This window comes from Eucalyptus grandis, chromosome 11, assembly GCF_016545825.1.
Source record: "Eucalyptus grandis isolate ANBG69807.140 chromosome 11, ASM1654582v1, whole genome shotgun sequence".
Classification (NCBI taxonomy): domain Eukaryota; kingdom Viridiplantae; phylum Streptophyta; class Magnoliopsida; order Myrtales; family Myrtaceae; genus Eucalyptus; species Eucalyptus grandis.
The window spans coordinates 4,916,544-4,926,969 of NC_052622.1; the positions used below are offsets into that span (position 1 = coordinate 4,916,544).

Genomic DNA, 10,426 nt, shown 5'->3' on the forward strand with positions numbered 1-10,426 from the left:
AGTTTGTTGTATTGTCTATCATCTACGTGAAAAGTGAAGCTTATTATTTCCATTTATTTGCAAATGCACATATCCCACTTCTCATATTCTTTTGGACAACATTCGACTTGTACAAAGAAGCTTGCTACTACTTTGTTTCCTCGTGTCTTTTTCTTTCCGAACTTATTTTCCTTCAATTTTTTTTATTCACATCATTCATTCCTTCCACAGGTGTCAATATTGCATTTTGGACTATTTGGGATTTTATGCCATTAGGTAAGCCGCAATTGTTTATTCTTACAATAATTTTAAAAAATATTCTAATCGATCAAAAATTTTTCAGCATATTTCTGTGTAATGAAGTTCGTAATTGGGACGCCATTTGTTGTGATATTTCTAATCTACAAGTACAAGAGAAGGCACTTAGCAATGGACAAGAACATTGAAGAATTTTTGCAAGCTCATAACAACTTTTTGCCCATAAGGTACTCTTACTCAAATATGAAGAAGATCACCGGAAATTTTAAGCATAAACTAGGTGAAGGGGGATATGGTTTTGTATACAAAGGAACTCTCAGAAGCGGCAACGAAGTGGCTATCAAGATTTTGAAGCAGTCGAAGGGCAATGACCAAGATTTTATCAGTGAAGTGGCTACTATTGGAAGAATTCACCATGTTAATGTAGTGCAACTCATCGGTTTTTGCTTTGAAGGTTCAAAACGGGCTTTGGTGTATGATTTCATGTCAAATGGATCTTTGGATAAGCACATTTTCACCAAGGAAGGTGATAAGTTTCTTGATTACAAGAAAATATATGAGATCGCTCTTGGGGTGGCGAAGGGGATTGATATTTACATCGGGGTGTGACATGCAAATACTACACTTTGATATCAAACCTCACAACATTCTTTTAGATAAGAATTTCACTCCAAAAGTTTCTGATTTTGGACTCGCAAAACTTTATCCCATTGATCATAGCATAGTCTCGATGACTACTGCAAGAGGAACGTTAGGATATATGGCGCCTGAGTTGTTCTACAAAAATATTAGTGGTGTATCTTATAAAGCAGATGTTTATAGCTTTGGGATGTTACTCATGGAAATGGCAGGTAGAAGGAAAATGTAAATGCAAATGCGGAGCACTCAAGCCAAATTTATTTTCCGCTGTGGGTGTATGCCCAAGTCAATGAAGGAGAAACCATTGAAATGAAAGAAGTTGTAGAAGAGGAAAGGGAGGTGATAAAAAAGCTGATAATTGTTGCACTTTGGTGTATACAACTAATCCCTGACCATCGGCCTCCCATGAATAAAGTCTTAGGAATGCTTGAGGGAGATATTGATAATATTCAAATGCCTCCAAAACCGCTTATTTACCCACCAGATGAGCCAATTGACGATGACAAAGTTGAGATGGAATTAGAAACATTTTCAACTTCATTGAGCGCTCCCATAATTTCCGCTAGTTTTCCATTTGAAGATAGCAATGATGTTTAGAATCATGCACAGTTTAATTGGAAAAGCTTTGTTCCCCACAATATAGTATTATTTTGGGAGGGCGGTGAACTAGTTTAGTTTGCCAGTGATTGCATTTTGTCTTCTTCTAGCTCTTAGGTTACTGTTGTGCTATTGAACTTTTTTTTTTGGGTGGAGTGTTATTGTACTTCATATATAGTTTCACCATGTGTGGTCCATACAATCTCCTAAATGCAGCGGATGTCTAGGTTCATGACCATATTTGGGAAGCATATTCTATATGTTCATCCAATGTGAATTCTAGCTAATTCATGTAATCATTTATAAACCAAATTACTCGTTTTCTGTGGACTATTCACCAAAAGGGCTGCGAAACATGCCTTCTTACATATACTTGCCAGTGGCCTAGTGTCCTTTTTGACTTCGTATAAATCATTTAGAAGTCGCTCAGCATTTGGCTGGACGAAATCAAATTCGTTATTCATCGATTGCAACAAAAATTTATTTTCTTTGCAATTCATTTACTTTGATCGAAAATTGATCAAGAGAAAATACCGATGGGGCCATCATATGGTCATGAGGATCACATTAGCTCTAGTTTAAATGATCTAAAGAAAATAGGACAATTATTTGGAAAAGTCCTATAACATGTCAACATAATGCATTTGAGTCTTAAAACTTCCACTTTGTTCATCTAAGTCTTAAAACTTGCAACTTTGTTGTGCGTGAGTCCTTTCGTTAAGCTAAGAACATCTCCAAAGCCACGTATAATACCCAAGTAATCATGTGCGGCTTGTGACTGTAGTGAAACCAAGATTGAATTGAAAACTCTGTCGACTTCATCAAATGTTCCGCTAATTTCTTCAACATCTTTCCTGTTCTTCAGATTTAACACACATGACGCAACCACATGGATTTTGACTCAATTATTTGGGGTATGATATCTGAGGGGACGCAAACACCTGGAGTACCAGAGTTTGTAAAAGTACACTTAAGAGTGCGTTTGTTTCAGAAAACATTTTTAGGGAAAATGCTTTCCTCATTTTCTGGTGTTTGGGTCGCTCAGAAAAATGGGTCAACGGAAAACGTTTTCCTAGTCAATGGAAAACGTTTTCCTAACAAAGCTTAAATTCAGGAAAATGATTTCCTTTGAAAGAACCGGAAAACGTTTTCGAATCTACCAAAGCTTAGATTTGATGCTTGGTTTACAAAAAAATTTTACTTTTAAAAAATATATTTTAAAAAAAAAATTGAATTTGAATTTTTTTATTTTTTAAAAAATAAAAATTTGGAAAACATTTTAAAAATAAAAATAAAAAATTCGAATTTGCTTATTTTTCTTTTTCTTTTCTTCCTTTCTTTTTTTGCTTCTTCTTCACTCGTCACCGGCCACAAGGACGGCCGGTGAGCTTTGGTCTCACCAAATCGAGCGATCTCATGGCCTTCGACAACAAGGCTTGAGCTTACCCGAGGTCGATGAGCCTCAAGCCTTGCTAAATCGGGTGAGCTCGTGGCCTCCAATGATGAGGCTCAAGCCTCGCCAGATTGGGTGAACTCGCAACCTCTAGCGGCCAGCTGGTGAGCTCGGTGCCTCTGGCGACAGCTGGAGCTCACCCCCTGTAAGCCAGGCAGGAAAAAAAATTCATATGATGAAGTGTGAAATTATTATTTTTAATGGGATCCAAACGGCAGAAAACATTTTCAATTATACATCACCAAACAAAGGAAAACAAACCGTATTCTTGGAAAATGCTTTCTCGGAAAACATTTTCCTTTATCATTTTGTTTTCCATGAAACAAATGCACCCTAAGTGTCATAATTAGAGTAAAATGGATCAATTAAGTGTTAATGACGAGAAAATCTGACGAAAATACTAACGTTACGTTTTTCTGGCGAGACAAGTGCAAAATGACGTTGTTTTGCACGTTAAGATAGCTAGATAAGTTGAAAACAATGTTGTTTTGTGCCCTGACGTGGAATAAAAGTAAAAACGACGTCGTTTTGCCTTGGATTTGAATTTTAATATAAATATTAATTAAATTTAGTTTTAAATTTAATTAATATTTATATTAAAATTCAAATAATAGGTAATACGACGTTGTTTTGGCTCTTCTTTACTTACTTAATTCTCCGGCGAGCTATGTAGGCGAGTTATATTATTAAAAAAATGTCATGTAGGATTTTCGGTACCATTTGGAGGAGTTGGCACCTTAATGTCCCATTTTTCAAAGAAAGAGATACTTATGTGTATCTTTCGTAACTTTTTATACTTAAAGGCCTGCATGGTAACGTTTTTGTTTCTCATGATTTCTGTTCTTTTGTTCCACGAAACAAAACAAAAAAATCATTTGGTAATATTAAGTTATTTTTATATTCCCAAGAATAAAAAAGTAGCCAGGGAATATATTTGGAACAGAAACAAGAAAAAAAAAATAGCTTATTGTTCATAGGAACTATTCCTAAAAAATAAGCCATTTTTTTCATTTATATTTTTCTTTTGTTCTTTTTCCTTGCCATGGCCGCTGCCCTTGGATCTGCCATCGCTTGCCCACCAACCGCCGGCCACCTTTGGCCGTCGCCATCGACAGCTGGCCACTATTGTTGCCCGACCGCTGCCCGCTGTCGTACAACTATCGACAATCGACTGTCGCCGCTGCCTATCGCCCACCATTGCACCACCGCCACCCATAGCCCACTAGTCGCCACCCCCCTCCTACCGATGCCCGTCCGCCTCCAACGGCTGGTCGAAGGTCGGTGGGCTATGGGCAATGGTGGTGTGGTAGTGGTCAACGTTTGATGGTTAGTAAGCAAGAAGAAAAAACGAATAAATACAAAAAATTATGGATCATACCAAACGCATTTATATTCTTTTTCTATTCCAAGAACATAAATTTTGTATATTTGTCAAACGCATTATTTTACTCAGAAATTATTTAGGGGAGTAGAAATAGAAAATAACTATTTCTGAAAAGAAATTATTCCCTAAAATGGAAATGTTGCCATTTGCACCCTAAATATTCTATTGTGCCAAGTTTTGACACTTATGTTGTATATCTGCCGACATCCGAGTTGACTCATCTTTACTAATGTACTTTATGAAAGACAACTTTCTTTTGCTTCTTTGATTCATATGACTACTTTAAATACTATGCCTCCAATGATTTCAGTAGGATCTTTGGAGGTCAGGTTTTTGGATCCCAGTACCGTGTGGGCGGTAAGCATCGGTTGGCAATGATATTTAACTGCAATTTTGCATGATTCTGCACAAACTTTCATGACTACTTTCTCTTTAGAACTAAAAAATGACAGAAATATTTAAATCCATGAAATTATTGACAAATTGTACACATTGACACACGTCAATATTTGTGTGTTTGAAAGCTTTTAGGAGCTTCGCATTACATATGAAAACTATATTGTAGGAGTTGCAAGATTCCCAGGAAAAAAAAAATGACAGCAGAAATCACCTCCAGATAGATTCATCATCAATTGTAGATATACGTGTGCCCAGATTGTATCTCCTTTCCATAGAAGGGCTAGAACTCCCAATGTAAAAATGAAAAAAATAAAGAGACCGTCGCGTGAGCTGCCACATACTGCTTTTTTGTTGGCATGGAGTATAGAGTTTCTGAATTAGTAACTTGAGTAATAATTCAAGAGACACTCTTTTGACAACTTCCTTGAAATATAGTATTCCATTTCATGTATCGATAGTAGGTTTTGAGACCTGAATTTTAACAGACTAATCGAATATGCACTTTTTCTTTAAAAAAACTTAATAAAATAAAAATATAATAGAGAATTTAAATAAAATAAAAATGATCAATGGAAGATCCATAAATGGAGTCCGGCCACATTCCTTCCATTTGGGCTTGAGGCAATCCAGCCCATCACCTCAATTAGTGAAATCCAATTCCTTTAAGCCCATCAAGCACAGTAGCCTAGACACGACGACAATCCAGTGCCACCGCCATCTCCAACTCAAGCTCTCTCTCCATCGCTGGATTTTAGTTACAGGACTGAAAATTTCCTTTCTGACGGATTCACCTTCTTCTCAGCAAGCTCAACCTCCATAGACGAAGCTCTCTAGCTCAATACTAGGAATTGGTGATCCACGGCTCACGCTCATCGCACACAACCAAAACGAAAAGGATCTTTCATCAACGAAGTCGAAACTACTTACGGATCGAATCAGGATACGTCTATGTACCACGAGTAATAGGAATCTAATGCCTCCTTCAGCGGAAGACATTGTTTTTTGTTCTCTCTCTTATGAGGTATGAGGAAGCTTTCTTTGCTATTGATCCAATGAGGCCACATGCATACTGCACGGTGACTGTTTGATGATATACCTCAAAGGAATAGCTTCGCTCGGAACACACACAGACTGAAGGACCTGAGTATGAGGAATAACTCTTTGAGTGAAGCCCATTCCTGCTGAGATGCGAAACTGCAGTGCTTTGCAAATGCTTTCTCTCGAAGTGAATGGAATTACCAGGAAGGTTTCTTAATTCTTAGGTGAATTCAGAGGTTTGAGAATTTTTGTCTCTTGGAGGTAATATTTTCTCCAGTTTAGTTCCTGCAAGTATCAGTAATCTCATGGGGACTTGAAGCTTTGAATTGTAAGAAGCAATTACTTCATCGGTAATTTGCTGGAGCAAACAGTGGAGATGAGCATCTTGATCATTCTGGACTTCAGTGAAAATAGATTCTTGGAGCCAATTCCAGTTGGTTGGAGTGATCTTTTTCAAGCTAACTGCTCTTGGTTTGAGCAAGTAGAATTTGTCTGGCGGGTGGCCGCTTGAGCTCATAGGTTTGCCGAGTTTGTAAGTCGTTGCTTTACAAGAGAGCAAGCATGTTATGTGGTGATGTCTTCTAAGGGTTTAAGTAGTTTGTTTCTCTAATTGTACAGTTCAACAGAAGATGGATTCAGTTTGTCTATTCCACATTAGATAAGAGCTACGGTGGCATTCATGCTTCTGCTGGTGTTCGCTTGCCCCCTTGAAGATGTAGTCATCCCCTTCTCACCGCCTTCATTCAATCCTCATCATGCACGATCGCTGCTATTGCTGAACCATCTTTTACTGCCGAGGTGTAACATGCTGGTTGCCCCACGGACGCTGCCACTGAATCGTCACGCCAAATGACTGAGATTTCGCTGGAGGGTCACGACAGTAGGAACGAAATTATTAATTCATAATGAAAATTACTGTTTCTCTATATTTGTTGACTACTGACAAAGCAAAGGGAGTTTCTTATATTGTCTATCATCTATGTAAACGAGTTTATTATTTCCGTTTATTTGCAAATGCACGCATGCACTCATATTCTTTTGGACAAAACTTGTGCAATGTGGTTTTTACTACTCCGTTTCCTCGTGAGTTTTGTTTTCCATATTTCTTTTCGTCTTTTCTTTTTCCACATCTTTCATCCCTTCCGCAGGTGTCCTACCTACATGATATTGCATTTTGGACAATTTCAGATTTGGTATTTATAGTAGGTATGCAGAAATGATTTGTTCTAAGAATAACTTTAAAAAGAAGAAGAAGCTATTCCAAGCTATCAAAGTTTTCCTCAATGTTTTTTTATATTGCAAAGTTCATATTCAAGACACCATTTGTTGTGATATTTCTAATCTTCAACAACTGAAGAAGGCACTTAGTAATGACCAATAACATTGAAGAATTTCTACACATTCATAACAACTCTTTGCCCATAAGGTACTCTTACTCAAATTCATGAAGATCACTAGAAATTTTGAGGACAAACTAGGTGAAGGGAGGTATGGTTCTATGTACAAAGGAATGTTTGGAAGCGGCAATGAAATCACCATCCAGATTTTAAAATAGTCCAAGGTCCATGGTCAAGATTTTATCAGTGAAGTGGTTACCGTTGGAAGAATGCACCATCTTAATGTAGTGAATGAAGGCTCGAAATAGGTTCTTGTGTATGATCTCATGTCAAATGAATTTTCACTAAGGAAGGTGATAAGTTTCTTGATAACATGAAAATATATGAGATTTCTTGATTACATGAAAATATACGAGATTGCTCTTGGGGTGGCGGGGGGGATTAAATATCCACGTCAAGGGTGTGACATACAAATACTACACTTTTATATCAAGCCTCACAATAATCTTTAAGACAAGAATTTAGCTCTAAAAGTCTCTGACTTTGGATTCGCAAAACTTTACTCCACTTCTAATAGCATAGTAGCATTGATTGTTGCAAGAGGAACCTTGGGATAGATGGTGCTCACGTTGTTCCACAAAAACATTGGTCATGTATTTTATAAATCAAATGTCTATAGGTTTGGGATGTTGCTCATGGAAATGAAAGGTACAGGGAAAAACGTAAATGCCATTGTGGAACACTCAAGCCAAATTTATTTTCTGTTGTGGAACCAGTCAATGAAGGAAAAACTGTTGAAATGGAAGAAGTTGCAAAACAGGAAAAGAAGGTGATAAAAAAGATGGAGGTACGGACACCTAGAATGTCAAAACTTGATATGGAGGGATACTTAAGTGCCAAAAGTTTAAAAAGCAGCACTTAAATGCCAAAATCAGAGCAAAATTGATCACTTAAGTGCCACTCCAGCCAAAATCTATCCAAAATGTCGATGTTGCGATTTTCCGGCGAAGAAAGTGCAAAACGATGCTATTTTGTACGATGATGTAGCTAAACATTACAAAAACAATGTCGTTTTGGTGCTGACGTTGTAAAAATTAACATAAAAATTTAATTTAATTAAATTTAAAACTAAACTTATTTAAAACATTTAAAAATAAAATAAAAATAGTAAACATAATGTTTATTCATTAAGTTATGTTATCACATATGAGTTGGTGAAATGCATTGTGATACACGGAAGCTAATATTTGCTTTAAGAGGACTCATCGTCGTGATTCATGTGTTTTATTTCGGCATGAATTTTAAGTGAGTTTAGGTTAATATTTCATTTGATGGAATATTGAGATTAAGTAGGAGAATGTTATAATATATTTTATTATTCTCAATGTGATCCAAATTTTTTTTTCCAATTGATTTCGATTTATTACCCAATTTATTACCCACGTTTATTACGTGATAATTAGCTGTTAATATGTTACCATAATGGTCTTGATGGAAAACATTGGTAGTATAAGAAACGAAATAAAACGTCAGTCATTTAGTCCAAATCTTATTATTATAGAAAAAACACACTATTACATTTGAGGAGTATTGATTAATGGAACATGACGTATAAATCTGGTGTTTCCATTTTTGTAGATCGATCACGCTTCATGCATTTGTTTTAGGTTTTAGGATTTTTCTGTATTTGGAGATTTTCATCAATGGTTGGAGATATGTCAATCTTTATATTTCCAAAAATCAACACCAAATTTTGTACGGATTTATAAATCGGGATCATCATTTTTTATTTAGATTTAGTCTTATGAAAAAGACATAATAAATTATTGCAGACTAGAACAAATTGTTGGACTTGTCTAACAAGCAACAAAATTATTGTTGCATTCAAAAGAGCAGATGACTGGAGGTATATGACATGATTTCATGGTCATTGCGTCAAAACTGATATACTATCTCCTGACATTAGCTGTCCGCTCTTAGGTTGAGCAGTAAGAGTCGGAGAAGGGCAATCAATAGTTCAAACGCACTCAAAGGTAGGGCATTTCCCATTTATATATATTTTTGATCTCGTTCCTCCAAACTGTACATCAATCATGCTATGATCGTGACTCGTGCAGTGAAGAAAGCAAATGTAGAAGAAGGGAGGAGGGAAAAAAATGAAGAAGAAAATAAGAAAAAAGGATAGTGTATGAGAAGGAAGTGATGGGGGGAGTGGAAGCGAGACTGATTTATTTGGTGATGGGATGTGGAACCAACAATCGCGGGGAGAGAGCGGAAGGACCCGGTGAAAGAGGAGAAAGATCTCATACGAAACAATTTTTTTTTTTGAATTTTCAATGTGTGTAAATTTTCAAGATGCGTTGTATAAGTAGGTGGAGTTTGGGTCCATCCTTTGAAAATTCAAATCTACGGGTGAACTCAAACATCGCCTACTAAATTTGAGTTTTTAACCTTAATCTTTTGAATTTTCAATGGGTGTAAATTTTCAAATTTTCAAGATGCGTTGTATAAGTAGGTGAAGTTTGGGTCCACCCATTGAAAATTCAAATTTACGTAAGTAGGTGAAGTTTGAATCCACCCATTAAAAACTCAATTTTAGTAGGTGGAATTTGAATTTTCAATGGGTGGACCCAAACTTCACCTATTTATATAGCACATCTTGAAAATTTAGACCCTTGAAAATTCAAAAGATTTTCATGATCAAACCATCGCGAAGCTGAACATTCCTAATGTTGACGGTATCAAATCTAAATTAGACATTATTTAAACCTCGTTTAATTGATGGCCACAGCTATGCCTCCACTAACTGAAAAGTCTAGCATGTATTCCTCATATCAATTTTATCATTGTAGATCACTACATACCGTCGGACTGCAAATGTCTTCAATAATGGACATCTATCCCATGCACATTGTCAGTTGTCACCTCTTAGGATATATTCATTGTCAACAAAACCGAGGATCAATTATCCTCTAGACATTGATATTGTTGAGGGTATATGTAGTAAAAATTCAATACCTTTCACTTAGGGAGATAGATAAGAGGAGCTCAAATTCGAGCAAGTTAGCATATCCAATTGGATCAATCTTCCTTTAAGAGTTTAAGCTAATGAATTATGAGCCAACTAAAATATATTAAGTACTTTACACTATACAAATTTTCCTATGAGATTTTCTCTAATACAACTCGCACATGTATCCTAATAGATATTCTTAGTGTACAACCTCTTGTTTAAGTATTATCTTAAGTTTGGGAATCCCGCATTGCATTATTACATTCTATAAATAAATGTCATTGGAGAAGAGATAAGAATAAAATATTTCGATGTATGCTAAGATGGGT

At 36.2% G+C, this 10,426-nt stretch overlaps 1 protein-coding gene across 1 annotated transcript; it reads left to right on the forward strand.

The window, feature by feature from the left end:
• The first annotated feature begins 334 nt into the window (after positions 1-334).
• Positions 335-911, forward strand: LOC120289359 (rust resistance kinase Lr10-like). The gene has a single exon (XM_039304158.1). The coding sequence runs from the start codon at positions 337-339 to the stop codon at positions 844-846; it is 510 nt and encodes a 169-aa protein (XP_039160092.1). The 5' UTR covers positions 335-336; the 3' UTR covers positions 847-911.
• The last annotated feature ends 9,515 nt before the right edge of the window (positions 912-10,426 follow it).

Coding starts and splice junctions, on each gene's coding strand:
- LOC120289359 (XM_039304158.1), top strand. CDS start 337: ATGAAGTTCGTAATTGGGACGCCATTTGTTGTGATATTTCTAATCTAC.